This window comes from Somniosus microcephalus, chromosome 10 (assembly GCF_052327205.1).
Source record: "Somniosus microcephalus isolate GS21.2 chromosome 10, FLI_Smic_1.0, whole genome shotgun sequence".
Classification (NCBI taxonomy): Eukaryota; Metazoa; Chordata; class Chondrichthyes; order Squaliformes; family Somniosidae; genus Somniosus; species Somniosus microcephalus.
In genome coordinates, this window is record NC_140996.1 from 158,681,809 (window position 1) to 158,704,639 (window position 22,831).

Here is a 22,831-nt window from a genome sequence, read left to right on the forward strand (position 1 = left end):
AGCAGGAGACCCAGGACTGCAGCAGAGACCCAGCATCTCCTTTTGTCCCAGAAGTTGATGAGCTTCCTCTGCATCTTAGCGCCAAACTTGGGAAGGGATTAAAGTGACCAACCAGTACCACAGCATAGCAGCCATCAGTTGATTTATAACCAATGCTGGACACCTGTAGGATAGCACTCGGAGCAGTCTTGGGCAGTGCCCTAGGCGAGCAGTGAATTTGGCTTCCAGCTGTTGCCAGTTTGCCAGCCAGGGTTCCTTGGCAGGGCCAAGGTAAACTCCCAGGTAGAGGAGATGCATGGTGTTCCAGGCAAAGGGCTTGAACACTTTCGGCATGGAGTCCACCCGCCACTGACCCACCAGGAGTCCAGAACATTTATCCCAGTTGATCCTCACGGAAGATGTGGCAGAATACGCCCGCTAGCCCTCACGCATCCTCTGCAGGTCAACAGCATCCGAGACCACGAGGAGCTCGTCAGCATAAGCCGAGAGTACGACGTCCACACCCGGCCCGCGCAAAGCCAGTCCCATCAACCTCTTCTGCAAGAAGCGCAGGAAAGGCTCCACGCAGATGGACATGGGCATCCCTAAAGAAATCCTCACCCAAAGCTAAGGTACACCATCAAAAACCCATTAACCTTCATCAGACACTTCACTGCAGCTTACAGAATTTGGATTCAGGCGACACACCGTGTTTCGAACCCGAATGTGCGCAAAGTCCCAAACAAGTATTTGTGATCCACACTGTGGATGACCTCCTGAAAATGTAGATCCAAACTGCTATGAAATACCCTCCTCCTTCAACCAACTGACTGGCGTCGAAATCCTTTCTTTATCTTCCAAACAGCCAATCAGTCGGCTGCAGGAGGGCATTTCATTGGACGGGTTGCGTTTACATTTCTAATCAGATGTTAATTTTTCACGAAGCCTGCTGGGGTTTTTTTGCGGCTCGAGGGAAGCGCTCTTATTTTCTCGGTGAAGCGACCAGTTTTCCCGCCCATTGGAGTTGTTTTCGGGATCAGTCGCGGGAAAGCGGCAAAGCCAGAGCGAGCTACGCGCCGGGAGACCTCCCCTCACTTCACCTCCCATCCCCGCCTGCGAGCCGAGCCGAGCCGTGCGCGTCTCAGAGGCCGGCCTGGGCCGATCGGCATCGCTTCGTTTTCTCTCTCCGTCCGACCGGTGAGCTGGGGGTGGAAGGGCCGCGCAGGCAGCCGGCGACGAGGTAAGCGAGTCCCGAGGAGGTGGTTTAGGTTAGTATGGCTCTGGCCCGGATACTGTTATCTGGGTAAAGAGCTCGCTGTCTGAGCTGGGAACAACATGGCGGCCTGCGATCTCCCCCTCCCTCTTGTTCTGTCCGCACCGTTTGGTTCAAACGTGATTTAAAAGGCGAGGCGCGCGGGTCTGGCTAACGGTAACCGCGCGCTCCTCGCCCGCCTTTTTCAACCCTTTGTAGTCGGATCTATATATGTTTTTAATTGAGAATTTGATATGGAAAGGGCCCCGGCCTGCAGCACAGGACAACACCAAGGCGGAGCAGCGTGGGCGAGGTAATGAGGTGAATCCAGAAGCAATAATGCCAAGTTTAGGTCGAAGTGCCATTAGCCCACCTCCCGCCCCAATTATGCCATGGTCCTAGAGGCGAGCAACAGATTAATCTGATTCAAAGCGTGTCTTTGATTCTGGAGGCAATCTTGATATGTAAGATTTGCATTAATGTAGCGCCCCGACACGTGTTTCAGCGCATCAGATATCATTCATTACTTTTGACTTGCAGTGACTGTTGTTAGACAGGCAAAAATCTAAGCGGGACTTTAAAAGCCTGTAAACTGTAAGATGAAGGACTCAAGGAATTGAGATCCCCATATTTGAGGCCCTGGGAAAAACTGAGTTGGTGTAGGAGATCATGCAATGAGATTTTATTTCAATATTGAGGCTTTAGATTGATAGAACACTGTATTTGGAAGAGTGTGAGAAAAATTCAGAGGAGCAGTGACCAATAGCATATATTGATAGAGATAACGGTTGTAATGTGGCAAAATAAATTGGAGGTGGGAAGAATACACTTTTTTTTGTATCCTGGCCATCTGCACCTGTAGTGAGTCAGAAATACTCCACATGGTCACTTTTGCCTTTTTGCCTATTTAACCATGGAAAATATTCAGGTAACTAGTATTAAGAGGTTGCAGTTAAATTTAGCTCACAAATCTAAACTACAACATACAGTTTCTGAAAATTCAGTTTCAGAGAAAACATCTATTCGGAATGCCGTTTCCCGTATGACATTAGCTTGAGATAACGGAGGTTCAGTTAGGCATTCTGGTGAATCTTCATGCATGTATGTTGGAAAGACTTCATTCATGTAAACTCAGTGGGGGTTGACTGCTTGGAACTCAGACCTGGGAGGGTGGTAGCAGGTTTAATTGGCAGTTCAACTGGCCAATCCCTAGATAGAGAGAGCTGGGGAGGGTCAGAATTTATATAGTGCTTTTCATGAGCTTACGATGCATAAAGTGCTTTCAAACCAATGAAGTATTTTGAAGTGTAATCACTGTTGCAGTGTGGAGCAACCTATTTGTGTACAACAAGGTTCTGCAGGTGACACAAAACTTGGAAGGATAATGATAGACTTCAAGAAGACATAGACAGGCTGGTGAAATGGGCGGATACGTGGCAGATGAAATATAATGCAGAAAAGTGCAAAGTGATACATTTTGGTAGGAAGAACGAAGAGAGGCAATATAAACTGAAGGGTACAATCCGATTGTACCCTTCAGTTTATATTGCCTCTCTTGAACAGAGAGAACGGGGGGTATATGTGCACAAATCGTTGAAGGTGGCAGGGCAGGTTGAGAAAGGGGTTAAAAATGCATACGGGATCCTGGGCTTCATAAATAGAGGCATAGAGTGCAAAAGCAAGGAAATTATGATAAACCTTAATAAAATACTGGTTTGGCCTCAACTGGAGTATTGTGTCCAGTTCTGGGCACTGCACTTTAGAAAGAATGTGAAGGCCTTAGAGAGTGCAGAAAAGATTTACAAGAATGGTTCCAGGGATGTGGAACTTCGGTTACGTGGATAGACTAGAGAGGCTGTGGTTGTTCTCCTTAGAGCAGAGAAGGTTGAGAGGAGATTTGAGAGAGGTGTTCAAAATCATGAGGGTTCTGGACAAAGTAGATAGAGAGAAACTGTTCCCATTGGTGGAAGGGTCGAGAACCAGAGGACACAGATTTAAGGTGATTGGCAAAAGAACCAAAGGCAACATGAGGGGAAAACTATTTTACGCAGCAAGTGGTTAGGATTTGGAATGCACTGCCTGAAAGGGTGGTGGAGGCAGACTCAATCGTGGCTTTCAAAAGGGAATTGGAAAAAAAATTGCAGGGCTACGGGTAGGGTCGCAAAATTCCGGGAATTTTTAAAAGAGGAAACTTTCCATGGGAATTTTGAGTTTTTTTGCACACTGATGGTTTTTGTCTCTGACCCTTATATTATCTTTGTCATCAAAATAGACATACTGTTCCATACAAATAAAAACAGGCTTTCAAAACTTTATTTAGGTTATAATTTTGAACTTTATTGAACCCCCACAAAAAAGACCCATCTAAAATAAAATAAAAAGAGCGTCAGTTTATTTAGCCTGTAATTTGTCCTTATTTTGTCCCTTTGAATTTTCTACTCATGAGTCTTCTGAGTCTTCTACTCCTCATTGCTCCTCCTGATTCTCTGGCTCTGACGTGTCCATTTCCTCAATAACAACAGAAAATGCTGGAAAAACTCAGCAGGTCAGGCAACATCCGTGGAGAGAAATTTGAGTTGACGTTTCGGGTCGAACCCTTCTTCAAAACTGGAAAGAAAAGAAAATAGATCGAAGGCAGGCTGCGATCGGACAAAAGAAGTGAAAGAGACAAAAGAAGTAGAAGAGACAATAAAAGGTGTTCGAAGCCAGACGAGATGGTAATAGACTGAGATTAGGTGTGAAGTGTACTGGCAGGGCAAGAGATAGCTGCCAGGTGGGAGAGTGAAACAAAAGGAAATGGGGGGGTGGGGGTGGGAAGGAGTAGAAAAATTACAGGTAAAAAGTTAATAGGGGCCGAGGTTATGATCTGAAATTGTTGAACTCGATATTGAGTCCGGAAGGCTGCAAAGTGCCTAATCGGAAGATGAGGTGCTGTTCCTCGAGTTTACATTGAGCTTCCATGGAACAATACAAGAGGCCAAGGACGGTGAGGTCCGAGTGGGAATGGAGCGGTGAATTAAAATGACAGGCGACCGGAAGCTCGGGGTCACCCTTACGGACTGAACGGAGGTGTTCTGCAAAGCAGTCACCCAATCTGCGTTTGGTCTCCCCAATGTAGAGGAGACCACATCGTGAGCAGCGAATACAGTATACTAGATTGCGAGAAGTACAAGTAAATCGCTGTTCCACCTGGAAGGAGTGTTTGGGGCCCTGGACAGTGGGAAGGGGGGAGGTATAGGGGCAGGTGTTACATCTCCTCCGCTTGCACGAGAAGGTGCAAGGGGAAGGGCTGTTTGGGGTGATAAGGAGTGGACTAGGGTGTCTCGGAGGGAGCGGTCCCTACGGAATGCTGAAAGGGGAGGGGAAGATACGTTTGGTGGTGGGATCACTTTGGAGGTAACGGAAATGCCGGAGGATGATCCGTTGAATGTGGAGGCTGTTGGGGTGAAAGGTGAGGACAAGGGGAACCCTATCGTGGTTCCGGGAGGGAGGGGCAGGGGTGAGGGCAGAAGTGCGGGAGATAGAACTGACACGGTCGAGGGCAGTGTCAACCACAGTAGAGGGGAATCCTCGGTTGTGGAAAAAGGAGGACATGTCTGAAGCACTGGTGTGGAAGGTGGAAGCACTTTGCCTCCAATTTCCACCCTTCCCTCACCTTCACATGGTCCATCTCTGACTCTTCCCTTCCCTTCCTCGGCTTCTCCGTCTCCATCTCCGGGGATAGGTTATCGACCAATATTCACTACAAGCCCACTGACTCCCACAGCTACCTGGACTACACTTCCTCCCACCCCGCCTCCTGTAAGGACTCTATTCCATTCTCCCAGTTTCTCCGTCTCCGCCGTATCTGCTCCGACGATGCCACCTTCCACACCAGTGCTTCAGACATGTCCTCCTTTTTCCACAACCGAGGATTCCCCTCTACCGTGGTTGACACTGCCCTCGACCGTGTCAGTTCTATCTCCCGCACTTCTGCCCTCACCCCTGCCCCTCCCTCCCGGAACCACGATAGGGTTCCCCTTGTCCTCATCTTTCACCCCACCAGCCTCCACATTCAACGGATCATCCTCCGGCATTTCCGCTACCTCCAAAGTGATCCCACCACCAAACGTATCTTCCCCTCCCCTTTCAGCATTCCGTAGGGACCGCTCCCTCCGAGACACCCTAGTCCGCTCCTTATCACCCCAAACAGCCCTTCCCCTTCGCCTGGCACCTTCTCGTGCAAGCGGAGGAGATGTAACACCTGCCCCTATACCTCCCCCCTTCCCACTGTCCAGGGCCCCAAACACCCCTTCCAGGTGAAACAGCGATTTACTTGTACTTCTCGCAATCTAGTATACTGTATTCGCTGCTCACGATGCGGTCTCCTCTACATTGGGGAGACCAAACGCAGATTGGGTGACCGCTTTGCGGAACACCTCCGTTCAGTCCGTAAGGGTGACCCTGAGCTTCCGGTCGCCTGTCATTTTAATTCACCGCTCCATTCCCACTCGGACCTCACCGTCCTTGGCCTCTTGTATTGTTCCACGGAAGCTCAACGTAAACTCGAGGAACAGCACCTCATCTTCCGATGAGACACTTTGCAGCCTTCCGGACTCTCTATCGAGTTCAACAATTTCAGATCATAACCTCGGCCCCTATTAATTTTTTACCTGTAATTTTTCCACTCCTTTTTCCCCCCCCCACCCCCCCATTTCCTTTTTGTTTCACTCTCCCACCTGGCAGCTATCTCTTGTCCTGCCAGCACACTTCACACCTAATCTCAGCCTATTACCATCTCGTCTGGCTTCGAACACCTTTTATTGTCTCTTCTACTTCTTTTGTCTCTTTCACTTTTGTCTGATCGCAGCCCTGCCTACGATCTATCTTTTCTTTCCAGTTTTGAAGAAGGGTTCGACCCGAAACGTCAACTCAAATTTCTCTCCACGGATGTTGCCTGACCTGCTGAGTTTTTCTAGCATTTTCTGTTGTTATTTCGGATTTCCAACATCTGCAGTATTTTGCTATCGTGTCCATTTCCTCCTCTGTCACTGTCTAGCTGTGTGGTGAACACTTCTGTATCTGGCTCAGTAAGTTGAAGGTTCGCCCGGATAGCCACCATTTTCTCCACTCTCTTGTTAGTCAGCCTGTTGTGCACCTTTTGTATGCGTATTCCCAAAAAGTGACCAGTTTCGTTCAGAGGCCGCTGATGAAGGTGGGATTTGGAGTATCACTGATGCAATGGGTGACACGGCCTCAGATGCACAAAGTCCCTTCCACCAGGTATGTGCACTGATATGCTTGCATGATTCCCATATCCCGTCCCCATTCCAAAGACCTTGCTTGGTAGAAAACTTTGCCAGACTTCCCAGAACTTTGCCCACGTCCAGATTGAGGTGGTGTGAGAGGGTAGCAATCACACTGTAAGCGCTGTTGATCTGTTCTCCAGAAAGTATTGGTCTCCCAACATGCTTTGGGTCCAGCATGTATGCTGCAGCATGAATCGGCTTGACACAAAATTCTTGATGCGTCTGTATGAATTGAACAATTGCCTTCTCCTCTGCTTTGAGCAGCAGGGATGTGGGTAGGGCAATGCTGATTTGTTCTTTTAAATCAGCAAAAAGCCTGAGAACATCTGACAAGACAGCGCCATCTCCTTAAATCTGAGCAATTGCAGATGCTACTGGTGAGAGTAGTTTAAGGCTGCTAACCACTCTCTCCCAAAACACATCATGCAGCAGTATTTTCTTGATGGTGGTTTCCATATCCTCAGACTGGGATATTGCCATTTCTTGCAGCAACTCCTTACCCTCCAGAAGGCTGTTGTACATTATGACAATGCCACCCCATCTAGTGTTGCTGGGCAGCTTCAGTGTGGTGTTCTTGTTCTTTGTCGTTTGCTTGGAGTTGTAGGTTGCTGCAACTACCTGTTTTCCCCTGACATATTTAACAACTTGCTTGGCTCTCTTGTACAGTGCTTCCATGGTTCTCAAACCCATGATGTCCTTGAGGAGCAGGTTGAGCCCATGAGCTGCGCACCCAATAGACGTAATATGAGGGTAGGCCTCCTCCACTTGAGCCCAAGCAGCCTTCATATTCGCAGCATTGTCAGTAACTACTGCAAAGACCTTTTGTGATCCAAGATCGTTGATAACCGCTTTCAGCTCATCAGCAATGTATGTGCCTGTGTGTCTGTTGTCCTTCGTGTCTGTGCTTTTGAAGAACACTGGGAGAGGAGTGAAGACGATGTAGTTTATGATGCCCTCCCCTCGTACATTTGACCACCCATCTGAGATAACTGCAACACAGTCTGCCAGCACATTTCACACCTAATCTAGAGCCGTCTTTTGTCTCCACTAGTCCTATCACCATCTCGTCTCGTTTTGAATACCTCTTAATGTCTCTTCACTTCTTTTGTTCTCTCCCAGCCCTGCCTTTCGATCTATTTCATTTCCTTTCCAGTTTTGAAAAAGGGTTAGACCCGAAACGTCGACTCTATTTTCTCTCCACGGATGTTGCCTGGCTTGCCGAGTTTTTCCAGCATTTTCTGTTATTTCGGATTTCCAGCATCTGCAGTATTTTGCTATCCTGCCATCTCTATCGTTTCTTTGAGCATTCCTTGGACACTGTTATACTCAGCCTCCAGCAAATAAGTAGACAAAGCATGTCTGGTGGGAGGACAGTATGCAGGGCGAATAACATTGAAAAATCTCTTCCAGTACACATTGGCTGTGAGCATGAGGGGTGAGCCTGTCACATACACAGCTCGAGCAAGGCACTCATCTGCATTCTTCTGGCTATGGTTATCCATTGTATCAAAGAACCTTCCAAGTGGGCCAGGAGTTGCTGATAAGGAGCCTGATGCTGAATGTGAACCATCATCTTCTTGAATGGAAGCAGAGGAACTCTGGGCTGACTGCTGTGAGCTTTGAGTGAAGTTGTTGCATTTGGATAAATGCTGCTGCATCTTTGTGGCATTCTTTACATATGGCTTTGTACAGTGTTTGCACATGTACACAGTCTTTCCATCTTTAATGTTTGGGGTAAAATGCTTCCACACATCCGACGGTAAATGTGGCATTGTTCTATGCAGAAAAATAAAGGGCATTCGTCTCTGTCGAACTGCGGTCGATCAGCACAATTGCAACCGGGTAAATTTTTCCTGATGCTCCATGTGATGGAAGCATGACCTGTGCACGCACAATGCTACATCACCAATAGAGGGAGCTAATCGCTCACCCAACCAATCAGGACACATTTGTTCACAGTCACACACAAAACTTGTAATTATTAAAACAAGCCAAGTAAGAAGATAAACATATATTGATTAAGAAATTCCTTAATAATTAAGATTCCATCTCTGTTAGTAATTTTAAGAGAGGACCTGTGGGGGGGGAAAAAAAGAAATACAAAAAAAACAATATTATGCTAGCATGTGCTTTTTTGGGCAAAATTCCCAAGCTAAACTTCCCGTGGAAAATTTCCGGAAATTTACCGGAAACTTTCCACCCCTTTGCAACCCTACCTCCACACAAGTATAAACAAACATGTTTACCCACCTGTTCCCATATACATTTTCTTTCCATTCATCCAATCTAATCTTCACATAATTTCTGTCTCAACCACACTGACAAAATGTGTTAACAAATTTCTGGTTGCCATATTTCTCTCGGGTTCTGCATCACTGGCCTCTCCTGTAATCAGAACCCACACTCCTTGCAATCTGCAGTTTATCTTTGCTGCTCAGTATCTAGTCATACCATAGCATGATCCAGGGGCTGTAATATAATCCCTTGTTATTTTAACTGCACATTGTAATCTTACACAGTCCCCCAAGTGGGCTTCTCCTATCTTCTGGATGGCAAACTAATGCAGTGAGTTACAAGGCCAATTATAAATTACACATGTAAATAAGAAAATAGAACATTTACAGTGAATGCTAATACAGGTAGACTATCCTTTATCCGAAAACCTCGGGACCAGCCGTGTTTCGGTTTTCGGAAAATTTCGGATTTCGGAAGGTATTTTATAAGACTGGGAAATTTGTCGGGGGTGGGTTGGCGGGCGGCGGGGGTCGGGGTCGTGCGCACGACTTACGCTGACCCTCTGCTCAGCGTAAGTCGTGCGCCACTCTGGTCATGTCATGCGCACGACTTACGCTGAACGAAAAAACCTTCGGTTTTTAGAGAGTTTCGGAAGTTCGGATAAAAGGTAGTCTACCTGTAATGTTTTTCATATTTTGGTAATGCCCCACAGAAACATGGAATGGTTACAGCACAGAAGGAAGCCATTCGGCCCGTTGAGCCTGTACCCGCTCTCTGCAAGAGCACTTCAGCTAGTCCCACTCCCCCGTAGCTAGGGTTGCGAAGGGGTGGAAAGTTTCCGATAAATTTCCCACAGGAAGTTTAGCTTGGGAATTTTGCCCCAAAAAAGCACATGCTAGCATAATATTGTTTTTTTTTTGTATTTCTTTCATTTCCCCCCCCCCCCACAGGTCCTCTCTTAAAATTACTAACAGAGATGGAATCTTAATTATTAAGGAATTTCTTAATCAATATATGTTTATCTTACTTGGCTTGTTTTAATAATTACAAGTTTTGTGTGAGTGTGAACAAATGTGTCCTGATTGAGTGGATGAGCGATTAGCTCCCTCTATTTGTAATATTTGCATATCGAATTGTGATTGGCCTGCAGGCATCTGTAAGACTGCTATAGTTTTTTTAAGATCCAGGTTAGGGGTCCTGAGGGAAGTCATTTTGTTTTCTGCTGATGTTGTGATGATGCAGTAAGTAAATCAGACTTTATACCAAATAAACCAGTTATTTGTTGAACTCTGTTGTCCTTCAATTTAAAATATACAAAATAATACACTATTGGTGATGTAGCGTCGTGTGTGTACAGGTCATGCTTCCATCACATGGAGCATCAGCAAAAATGTACTCACCCTGTTGCAATCGTGCTGATCGACCGCAGTTCGACACAGAGATGAATGCCCTTTATTTCTCTGCATAGAACAATGCCACGTTTACCGTCGGATGTGTGGAAGCATTTTACCCCAGGCATTAAAGATGGAAAGACTGTGTACATGTGCAAACACTGTAGAAAGCCATATGTAAAGAATGCCACAAAGATGCAGCAGCATTTATCCAAATGCAACAACTTCACTCAAAGCTCACAGCAGTCAGCCCAGAGTTCCTCTGCTTCCATTCAAGAAGATGATGGCTCTCATTCAGCATCAGGCTCCTTATCATCAGTAACTCCTGGCCCACTTGGAAGGTTCTTTGATACAATGGATAACCATAGCCAGAAGAATGCAGATGAGTGCCTTGCTCGAGCTGTATATGCAACAGGCTCACCCCTCATGCTCACAGCCAATGTGTACTGGAAGAGACTTTTCAATGTTATTCGCCCTGCATACTGTCCTCCCACCAGACATGCTTTGTCTACTTATTTGCTGGAGGCTGAGTATAACAGTGTCCAAGGAAAGCTCAAAGAAACGATAGCGATGGCAGACTGTGTTGCAGTTATCTCAGATGGGTGGTCAAATGTACGAGGGGGGGGCATCATCAACTACATCGTCTCCACTCCTCTCCCAGTGTTCTTCAAGAGCACAGACACGAAGGACAACAGACACACAGGCACATACATTGCTGATGAGCTGAAAGCGGTCATCAACGATCTTGGATCACAAAAGGTCTTTGCAGTAGTTACTGACAATGCTGCGAATATGACGGCTGCTTGGGCTCAAGTGGAGGAGGCCTACCCTCATATTACGTCTATTGGGTGCGCAGCTCATGGGCTTAACCTGCTCCTCAAGGACATCATGGGTTTGAGAACCATGGAAGCACTGTGCAAGAGAGCCAAGCAAGTTGTTAAGTATGTCAGGGGAAAACAGGTAGTTGCAGCAACCTACAACTCCAAGCAAATGACAAAGAACAAGAACACCACACTGAAGCTGCCCAACAACACTAGATGGGGTGGCATTGTCATAATGTACAACAGCCTTCTGGAGGGTAAGGAGTCGCTGCAAGAAATGGCAATATCCCAGTCTGGGGATATGGAAACCACCATCAAGAAAATACTGCTGGATGATGTGTTTTGGGAGAGAGTGGTTAGCAGCCTTAAACTACTCTCTCACCAGTAGCATCTGCAATTGCTCAGATTGAAGGAGATGACGCTGTCTTGTCAGATGTTCTCGGGCTTTTTACTGATTTAAAAGAACAAATCAGCATTGCCCTACCCACATCCCTGCTGCTCAAAGCAGAGGAGAAGGCAATTGTTCAATTCATACAGACGCGTCAAGAATTTTGTGTCCAGCCGATTCATGCTGGGAATCATGCAAGCATATCAGTGCACACACCTGGTGGAAGGGACTTTGTGCATCTGAGGCCCTGTCACCTATTGCATCGGTGATACTCCAAATCCCACCTTCATCAGCGGCCTCTGAACGAAACTGGTCACTTTTTGGGAATACGCATACAAAGGTGTGCAACAGGCTGACTAACAAGAGAATGGAGAAACTGGTGGCTATCCGGGCGAACCTACAACTTATTGAGCCAGATACAGAAGTGTCCACCACACAGCTAGACACTGACACAGAGGAGGAAATGGACACGCCAGAGTCAGAGAATCAGGAGGAGCAATGAGGAGTAGAAGACTCAATAAGGACAAATTACAGGCTAAATAAGCTGACGCTCTTTTTATTTTATTTTAGATGGGTCTTTTTTGTGGGGGTTCAATAAAGTTCAAAATTATAACCTAAATAAAGTTTTGAAAGCCTGTTTTTATTTGTATGGAACAGTATGTCTATTTTGACGACAGATAATATAAGGGTCAGAGACAAAAACCATCAGTGTGCAAAAAAACACTAAATTCCCATAAAAACCCGAAAATTCCCATGGAAAGTTTCCTCTTTTAAAAATTCCCAGAATTTTGCAACCCTATGTGGAGGGTATACACTGACACAGGCTCGTTGGGCTAAATGGCCTGTTTCATGTTGTAACTTCTATGTATTTCCATGAGGAAGGTGCTGGTTTTATTAAACCTCTCCTTCTGGCTTGTTTATTTTTATTCAGCTTCTTGGACATTTCTGTCCTGCAATTTGAGAATTTAGGGCAGGCCAAGAAATACTAAAGCCATCTGGTGCTTTAGGAGGTACAGCTAATGGTAAGCAAACTGTAAGGCGGGAGAACCATATTGTCTGATATGCATGAGTGCGGATTGTATATAACATTGAGCATCAAGATACCCCTGGTCAAAGTCACCAACAACATCTTCCATGACTTCGCCACAGCTTACAACATGGTTAACTACTCCATCCATCTCCTCTGGCCTACCTTTTGTACACTGTCCTCATTGTGTCCACTCCTACTTGTCCCAGTCTCCTCCCACCTGTGTGTGGCCAGTTTGGGTGTATTTCAAGGTTCCAACCTTGACTCCATTACCTAGGCTGCATGCTGCCTCTTGGTTAACTGAAATTTGTAAGCATGGGGTTAGCTTTCATGTGTGCTGATGTTACCCAGCCACCACCCTTGACTCCATGACCACCACTGTGCTCAGCTGATAAGTCTTCCTCATCCATAATTAATATTGTTAGAATTGAAGTCATCCAGTTCAGCTCCCTCCAGAAACTCCACATTGTGATTCCATCCCCTCCTTGGCTGCATTTTCAGGTTGAATCTGATGGCGTGCAACCTGAGCTGAGATTCAATCCCTACAACCAAGACCACCAATTTCAACTTTTGCAGCATCACCCCCGTCTGCCCTCAGTCCCACCAAAGTTGGAAGCTTTATCACGCATTGTCCCCTCCAGATGCAATTACTCCAATGCTTATCTCCAAATTTTCACCTTTCATAAACTGCAGCTTGAATAAAAACTCTGTTGCCTGCATCTCATCCCACAGTATTTCCCCATCCCATGTAGCCCTGTCCTGACCAACCTCAGTTGACTCCCCATTCCCCAAAATATTGAATTTAAAATAATTGGCTTCATTTACAAACTTCCCCAGCCTCCCCATCCTAACTGCAACCTCTTCCAGTCCTATGTGCCAACGCACACTATCCATTCTTCCTACTCTTGCCTCTTAAACAAACCAAGAAATACATAGTTGTGGGAGGGGTGGGGGGGGATTACAATTTTCCTGTAAAATTGGTTATTTAATGTTAGAAAAGACTGGAAGAAATTCTCCTCTTTTCCCCCCCCCCCCAACCCACCCTGCAATTGGCCTGCCCTATTTTCAGGAGCCAGGGCTTGAGTTGTAAATTACACGTGGGTGCAGCTGAGGAGAAATTCTGTGTATGTGGCATGTGCATTGTGAGAGTTGTAGCTTTCACCTGCTTTTGTGGTACTCGTGTGGAGCATAAACACTTACGTGGACCTGTTGGGCCAAATGACCTGTTTCCGTGCTGTAAATACTATAATACCATACCCAGAATACTGTAAAACCAGATAGAAAAGGAGTGCAGAGCTCTAGTTCCTGTGAAGATTTTTTTTTAGGGCGATGCATTAGGGGAGTTGTAATTCTTTTCACCCTGCTCCAGCAGATTTCAATATCCAGGTAACAACTGGGCAAAAAAAAATTACAATGAATCACAAGTGGCAGAAAATAATCCCTCTATTATGCAGCACCTTGGGGAAAGGCCAAGGTACTTCAAGTTCAGTTTTAGCAAGAACTAAAATTCACTGAGAATCAAGCAAAAAAAAAAAGGATGAGGTACGTGGCAAGGAGGGAATAAGGAAAGTTACTTGCTTGAAGTAGCCTGGTTAAGGGTAACTAGGCATGGGCAATGCCCACATCCTGAGAATGAACATTTAAAAAAACATGTAACTTCTGTATTTTCAGCTTTAGCAAGCTATGGAAAACCTTTACTGTGTCAGTCATGTATTTTGCTTCAGTACATTTGCTGCATTTTCAGTGATATGCATAGTGCTGTTATGCACTTTTTTAACAATGTATATACACAATAGCATCTAGCTATTGTAAGTCAGATATCACGCATTGTTACAGATTCACACAACAATTTCTTCATGGGTTCTTCTCACCTAGAACCAGAAATTTACAAACAATTACAACTACCCTCAAGTTTCCATACAGCTGGATTTCCCTATTTAAATCATTTCCTTACAAGGACTTGAGCAGTGGACTTCAAGGGATAGACCAAGTTGGTAGCTAAACATTACAACCATGTTGCATGCTGTCTATAAACAATGCCATGGGAGTTCCATTAACTACCTATAGTATATTAGAATGGATTGTTTATAATGCACACTTCCTGTATACTTGTTCTGTCACAATTTTGTGTCACTCTTCTCCCTCACCTGTTTGTCACCCTTGGATCCAGTATCTCTCTGAGTTAGACTTAGATTCAGGAAAATAACATGGTAGGTGTTCTGAAATAAAAACACAATGCTGGCAATACTCAGCAAGTCAGACAGCATCTGTGGAGAAAGAAACAAAGTTAACATTTCAGGTCAGTCAACTGGAGATTAAACAGATTTTAAACAAGTACAGAGGTAGGGAAAGGGGAGGAAAGAACAAAAGGTCTGTGATCGGGTGGAAGGCAGGAGTGATTAAATGACAAAAGGCATGATGGTGCAGGCAAAAGGGGGTGGTAATGGGGGCAAGTAAAGGAACAAAAGATGGGTCTAGAGGTATAAATGGCAACAGCAGAATCATTACCAACAGCAGCTGTCTGGAAAAAATGTGAGCAGTGGTTATGATCTGACATTTTTGAAGTCATTGTTGAGCCTGGAAGGCTGTAAGGTGCTTAATCGAAAGATGAGGTGCTGTTCTTCGAGCTTCCATTGAGCTTCATTCGAACCGTGTAGGAGGCCAAGGACAGAGAGGTTAGAGTAGAGTAGAGTGGAGCGGAGAATTAAAATGACAGGCAACCGGAAGCTCAGGGTCACACTTGCAGACTGAACGGAGATGTTCAGCAAAGCAATTACCCAACCTGCGTTTGGTCTACATAAGAACATAAGAAATAGGAGCAGGAGTAGGCCAATCGGCCCCTCGAGCCTGCTCCGCCATTCAATAAGATCATGGCTGATCTGATCCTAACCGCCAATCCACTATCCCAGAACCATCTCCTGAATCTAACAGAATTAGACACACGAAATAGGAGCAGGATCAGGCTACACGGCCCCTGGGCCCGCTCCGCTACCCACAGGGCCATGACCGATCCGAACCTAGACTCATGTCCAATTTCCTGCCCGCTCCCCGTAACCTTTAATTCCCTTTACTTCTAGGAAACTGTCTATTTCTGTTTTAAATTTATGTAATGATGTAGCTTCTACAGCTTTTTGGGGCAGCATATTCCATGGACCTACCACCCTCTGAGTGAAGTAGTTCCTCCTCATCTCAGTTTTGAAAGAGCAGCCCCTTATTCTAAGACTATGCCCCCTAGTTCTAGTTTCACCCATCATCGGGAACATCTTCCCCGCATCCACCCGATCCAACCCCTTCACAATCTTATATGTTTCAATAAGATCGCCTCTCATTCTTCTGAACTCCAATGAGTAGAGTCCCAATCTACTCAACCTCTCCTCATATGTCCATCCCCTCATCCCCGGGATTAACCGAGTGAACCTTCTTTGTACTGACTCGAGAGCAAGTATGTCCTTTCTTAAGTATGAACACCAAAACTGTACGCAGTATTCCAGGTGCGGTCTCACCAATACCTTGTACAACTGAAGCAATACCTCCCTATTTTTATATTCTATCCCCCTAGCAATGAAAGCCAACATTCCATTGGCCTTCTTAATCACTTGCTGCACCTGCATACTAACCTTTTGAGTTTCGTGCACCAGGACCCCCCAGATCCCTTTGTACTTCAGTACTTTCCAGTTTCTTGCCATTAAGATAATAACTTGCTCTACGATTTTTCCTGCCAAAGTGCATAACCTCACACTTTCCAGTATTGTATTCCATCTGCCAAATCTCTGCCCACTTACTTAGCCTGTCTATGTCCCCTTGCAGGTTTTTTATGTCCTCCTCACTCACTACTTTCCCTCCCATCTTAGTATCATCTGCAAACTTTGATATGTTACACTCAGTCCCCTCCTCCAAATCCTTAATATAGATTGTAAAGAGTTGGGGACCCAGCACTGACCCCTGCGGAACACCACTAGTTACTGATTGCCAGTCTGAGAATGAACCATTTATCCCAACTCTCTGCCTTCTGTTAGATAGCCAATCCTCTATCCATGCCAGAATATTACCCCCAATCCCGTGATTTTTTATCTTAAGCAATAATCTTTTGTGTGGCACCTTGTCAAATGCCTTTTGGAAGTCTAAATACACTACGTCCACTGGTTCCCCTTTATCCACCCTATACGTTACTTCCTCAAATGTAGAGGAGACTGCATCGTGAGCAGCGAATACAGTATACTAAATTGAAAGAAGTAAATTGCTGTTTCACCTGGAAGGAGTGTTTGCAGCCCTGGATGGTGGGAAGGGAGGAGGTGAAAGGGCAGGTATTGCATCTCCTGTGCTTGCACAGGAAGGTGCGCGAGAAGGGGAGTGGGTGTGATTGAAGAGTGGATCAGGGTGCCGCAGAGGGAACGCTCCCTTTGGAATTCAGGGAGAGGAGGGGGAAGATGTGTTTGGTGGTGACATCACTCTGGAGGTGGTGGAAATGGCGGAGGATGATCCGTTGAATGTGGAGGCTGGTGGGGTGGAAGGTGAGGGCAAGGGCAACCCTATCGTTAGGAGGGAGAGGAAGGGATGAGAGCAGAAGTGCAGAAAATGGGACAGACACGGTCGAGGGCCCTGTCAACCATGGTGGAACGGTTGAGGAAATAGGAAGACATATTGGAAACACTGGTATGGAAGGTGGCATCTTCAGAACAGATGCAACAGAGACGGAGAAACTGGGAGAATGGAATAGAGTACTTACAGGAAGCAGGGTGGGAGGAAGTGTAGTCAAAGTAGCTTTGGGAGTCAGTGGGCTTATAGTAAATATTGGTCGATGGCCTATCCCCAGAAATAGAGATAGAGAAGTCAAGGAAGAAAAGAGTCGGAGATGGACCATGTGAAGGTAAGGGAAGGGTGGAAATTGGAAGCAAAGTTGATGACATTTTCCACTTCAGGGTGAGAGCAGGTACATTCATCAGTATACCGGAAAATGAGGTGAGGGGGGTAGGTGTTCTATTACTCCAGTGCCCTTACATTTGCTTTTCATATGACCACCTGTTTCAGGCATCAGCTCTGGGGATACTCTTGAAGTGCAAAGTGGGTGCAGACCCAATGCAGCAGGACCATCCCTGTTTCTTCTGTTTTGCCCTTTGAAATTCTTGCTAGAATTTTCATCGCAGCCCTCGGAATAAAATATTGGTTACTTTATTCTGAAGGGAGTTTTGCCAAGATAGAGCAATGGATGTCTGCTGATGAATGCATGTGCATGTAAAATAACATACCTGACAATCTTAGGATATTTATAGGGAATGAAAATCTACAGTTGCACTTTTGTTGAAAGTAGTCCTTGTTTTTATAGAGGACAATAATATAGATACCAGAAATTTCTTCAATGTTTTCCTGACATGGACACCCTCAGTTAGGGTGTTCTTCCCTACTAGGCTACTCTGGTGACATTACCGATGGTGAGAATCCTCATATGTCCCAGAAACCGCTCCAGAGGAAATGGTGGGAATTATGATTTCAAAAAGGTCTGAGCCATCTTACCCCATTGAACCTTGCTACTGCCTGGGATTATAAAATAGTTATTAAAAATACTGGAAAAGTGCAGTAGGCCCATTAACATTTATAAGGAGAAAAGATTGACTTCAGGTGTAGTCTCTTCAATTTTTTATTTGGCTCATGACATCCATTCCATAGTTGTGATGTTCCAGCAAAATGATTAAACTTGATCCCTGTTTATAATTAAAGTGTCCATGCCCCTTCCCCATCCTGCCAACTTCAGCTATTTATGACATCCTTTTGATAACTATTTACCCTGATTCTGGGTTAATGCAGATAAATGACTAACTGTTGAAGAAATAGTTCAGATAGCATGTTTTATAAACAAATTAAGAACATTTTTGTTGGAGTTTTACGTACTAAAAGTGCTCTTGAAGTAATGTTTAAAAAATATATAAAAGTTGAAATTTTCTTGATCTTTTTCTTTTGAATCTTTGGATGGACTTTTTAAAACGTGCACAATATTGGCTATAGACAGATGACAATGATTTCATATAGTGTCTTGCTGTAATTGTTTTTGTTCCTGCCTTGTAGGTGAGCATCAACTCCACTGTGAAAATTGGAATAGGGCTGTCTTCTTCCATAGTATTACTTGCCAAGTGTGTAGCTTGTAGTCCGAAAGTTGAACGAGCTCATTGCAAACTCAAAACGATTCCAGAAGATAATACTCGGAGGACCTAGACCTGTGAACTATGCAGGGAAGGATTCGCAAAATTTAAAGAACAAAGAACACACAAAGAGGACTAAAGGAAGACTTCCAGACGCTATCAGTGTGGTAAACCATTTCAGAGATAGAAACACTATGGATCTACAAATAACAGCAATACATAAAAAGGAGTTTACAAGACAGAATGAAGAATGTGCTGTTGGATTGAATAACGAGGAAAAATTGGAAACAAAAAGCCAACTAAATAACACTTCTGTATATTTAACTTGTGTGCACTGTGATTTCAAGTATACTGATCATGAAACTTTGGAAACACACCTTGGTTCCATTCACCCCGAATTCTCTGATTTAACAAATATCGTGGTTTATCAGAAAAGTGCCAAATTGTTTCACTGTCAGTTGTGTTTCTTCACAAACAAGGTGTACAGTAATGTTTACAATCATGTTGCAACACAGCACCCAAAGTTAAGCAAGAATGAAGAAGCTTCCCAAACAAAAGAGCCCAGTGAAACTAGTAAACAGCCAAGAGCTACAAAGAGAAAATTAAAAGAATCCAAAGTGATTGAGGAAAAAAAATCTATAAAAAAGGGAAGAAGGGGGCGTAAAAAACGTACAGAAACAGCTTCAAGCACAATTGTAATACAACCTATAAAACATACAGAAACAAATTCAAGCACAATTGAAGTACAACCTATTAAGAGGAAACCTGGACGACCAAAGCGTAAATTAGAAGAAACCAAAAGTAAAAGTGTTGATTTCAACTGTGAAAAATGTGGTACTCGGTTCAATACTCTTGATGAGCTAAATGTCCACAACTGTCAGAAGAAAAAGCAGAAGGATGCCAATGCTCCACCGTTTGAGTTTGAGTATTGTGATTATAGTGGCAGTTACCCAATTCAACATAATTCCACCCGTAAACCGACAGTTTCAAATAATCCCAAAGAACCAGCAGTTTCGAATAAATCTGAAAAGCCAGCAGTTTTGAATAATCCTGAAAAACTGACTGTTTCGAATAATCCTGAAGAACAGGTGGTTTCAAATAATCCTGCAGAACAGACAGTTTCAAATAATCCCAAAGAATTGACGGATTCAAATATTCCCAAAAAGCCGACCGTTTCAAATGATCCTGAAGAATCTTCTGAAGAAAAGGATTATGCAAAAAGTTTACAAGAATATGTTAAGTATGTCAGAGGAACCTTTTACTGTAGTTCCTGTAAATTCCATTGTAAAAGTAAAAGTAGTGCTCTATATCATGTTGTAAGGGTACACGACAAGCCTTATCCTTATCAATGTGGTGAATGTGGAAGATGTTTTGTTATGGACAAGGAGCTTAAAAGGCACATGTCTGTTCATACCGGAGAAGCTTATTACAAATGTTCCAAATGTGACTTTGAATCTGATTATGCCAGAGCCTTTAAGAATCATGAGAAGCAGTGTACCTCTCAGCAGAGAGACGATAATTGTTCTGAAAATATTGGTGCAAATAAGCAGCAGGATGCAGATCAGGAGAGAAAGTTAATGAGTTCAGAATCACCTTCAGTCCAGCCCCACAGTTCACGTAAGGAAGAAGTACAACTGCACGGGAATTCTTTTGCAAAAATGGAATCCTCAGATGGTGTGATGCTAGCAGAAGCAGGAAAAAAATATTTACAACTGAATGCTGGTAAGATTCAGGCTTCAAAGTTGCAGCTTCTGGAACCTGCAGTGTGTGTGGTGGCTCATCAACAGGATTCTGCAGCTTCAAAGGATAACATTTTATCTTGTCAGGAATGTGGAAAGACATTTGAAGAGCAAGACATGTACCAAAAGCACAAACTTCTCCATGCTGTACAAAAGCCACTTGCCTGTGAGTTCTCCCGTGATGATGTAGCAACGCTGAATGATGATGACCTGGAAAAAAATCATGCAGAAAGAAAAACCTTCAACTGTGATGCCTGCAATGCCAAGTATCCGAGTGAAGAGGATTTACAGCGTCATCTGAATATTCATAAACCAAATGCTGAAGGCAAAACTTTTAACTGTGAGATCTGCAGCGCCAGGTTTGAGAAACAAATTGATCTGCATGCTCACCTAAAAATTCACAAAAAAAATATTTCAAAGGCTAATCAATCTAATGTGACTGATAACCGAACACTTTATAAATGTCATTACTGCCCTTACAGCACTTACCTGTTTGTAAATTACATAGGACATGTTAGGATAGCTCACACACAAGATTTTCCCATTCACTGCTCATTTTGTGGAGATGGATTTCAGCTTCCAGCTGAGCTAAAAAAACATAAATGTCAGCAGACTCAAGGTGGCAATCTCATATCTAGTCAGGGTGATGAGTAGAGTATTTAATATAAAAATGTTCAAATGGAAAGGTGTTCCCATTCCCAGCACTAATATCCCTCATCTTCATCATATGCATAAACAATCTCTACTAAATTTCTTAGTTTAAAAAATGCAATCTGGGCATGGAACAAATGGTAGGGAGAGCAGTGTCCGAATCTGGATCACCAGTCTCCTCTCAAGTCTTATAGAATCACAGGGCTCTGACGCAAATAAACCTTATAAAGGTTTAAAATTACGCTCTTCATTTATTGGGACCTTTGTTTCTTTTACACAACCTGAAGCAGTTGCTAAGGTGAACAAGTCATTTACTGCAAGTATAAAATGGCATTCTCCAACTCTGACTAGCACTGACTTTTGTGCATTTTGAAAATGGAGGAACATATACTCCATTGTTGGTTGTTTATAAAGTTCTGTATGCATTGCTGGACTGATGAGGCTCCTAATCCAGTGCATCCTACCAATTTAATTCTCTACTCTTGTTTTCTCCTTTCAACTCATGAGCATTTATGAATGGAGGATTTTTCAGTAAATTGGCAACACATCATTTCAGTGCCTGGTTAAGCTTAGTGGCAAATTAGTGAATTTCCTAAAGTTTGATGTTCTGTATGTAGTTGATTAGTGTATTCTGCTTTGCTGTGTTAGTTAATCTTCCAATATAAGTTTTTTTTTGTAGCAGCGAACTGTATTTAGCAAACTTTTAATTCCCTGTTTTCATATTAAGGAAAGGTAATTCAGCATATTTTGTTTTCATGGTAACCTAACGTGTTATGCAGTGTGTGTGAAAACCAATTCCAGGCATTGCTACATATATGAAATTCAGTGAAGAAGCTTACAATTCACTGGTTCTAGCAGGTTGTTTGTAAGCCTGAGACTTCTGAGTGAGGTTGCCAGGGGATTTTCAGTAGCAGTACAGGTGTTTGCTTATTGTACAGACTTTTAAGTCCTCAGCTAGTTCAGTGTGTTTACTGAAGGGGTTACATTACAGGTTTACCTTCAGGTTTTAAAAGGATTATAGTTTAAATTTTTGTGTACACTAACAGTGTTAACCACATACTATTGAGAAAATGTGGTGCTGTGTCTTGCAGAGATAATTTCAATATCTGCTCTTTTTCTAGCAGTGATTTGTCTTTTCAACTATTAAAAAAAATACATTTTGCAACACATTTCTGTATGTAACTAGGTAATCTTTAACATCAAAAACATAGATATTGTATGTTTTGTTGATAACCTAATAAAATTAAACATGATATTGTACCATTGTTTTTGTTTAATTTATGGAGTTTAATTTGTAATAAGGGTGAGATCATATTTGTTCTCACTAGATATGCCAGTATAATGCACCCTAGGCTGTGTGTTTCTACGGGACAATTTTTTGATCTTGTTGGGGGTCCGAGAGAGGCACTAAGTGGAAGACGGGCACTGGCAGGAAAGGGTGAGATGGATACATCTTTCTGGAGGTTCTATATTGACAGGAGTGGGAGCTGATGAATTGCCTACAGTCTTGGGTGGATAATGATGTGGGCAGGGTCACAACAATATTTGATACTTCTGAATCTTCATGCAAAACAAATACAGCATATTTATTACATAATGTGTAGTATTCTGCTGAGGGAAGAGATACATTTATATCCCTAATTTATTCACCAGGGATCATCTCAAAGAAGCCAGACTTGGTATTTTGCCTAAGCAATGCATCTGAATGGTAATATGTCTGAGAGCAATTGGTGCCCATTCAACAGGAAGTTGTCTGTTCATAACATGGTTTTCAGGGTTAGCTTAATGGTAATATGACAATCTTCCTATATTAGGAACACCTTATTGGGAGCTTGCCATCAAGGGTGAGAACAAGCATCTTCTGCAGGATTTACAACAACAACTGCAACTTGTATTTATATTAGCACCTTCAACATAGTAAAACGT

At 43.8% G+C, this 22,831-nt stretch overlaps 1 protein-coding gene across 2 annotated transcripts; it reads left to right on the forward strand.

The window, feature by feature from the left end:
• The first annotated feature begins 914 nt into the window (after positions 1 to 914).
• Positions 915 to 22,163, forward strand: LOC147111795 (uncharacterized). Of its 2 annotated transcripts, none has more exons than XM_085999034.1 (2): positions 915 to 1,247; positions 18,442 to 22,163. In XM_085999034.1, the coding sequence occupies exon 2, from the start codon at positions 18,710 to 18,712 to the stop codon at positions 20,906 to 20,908; it is 2,199 nt and encodes a 732-aa protein (XP_085855160.1). In that variant the 5' UTR covers positions 915 to 1,247; positions 18,442 to 18,709; the 3' UTR covers positions 20,909 to 22,163. The 2 variants fall into 2 exon arrangements, with proteins under 2 accessions (XP_085855160.1, XP_085855159.1); XM_085999033.1 differs by having other exon boundaries at positions 915 to 1,219.
• Positions 22,164 to 22,831: the final 668 nt, after the last annotated feature.

Excerpts from the sequence above, each read along its gene's own strand:
- LOC147111795 (XM_085999034.1), top strand. The coding sequence starts at position 18,710 with ATGGATCTACAAATAACAGCAATACATAAAAAGGAGTTTACAAGACAG.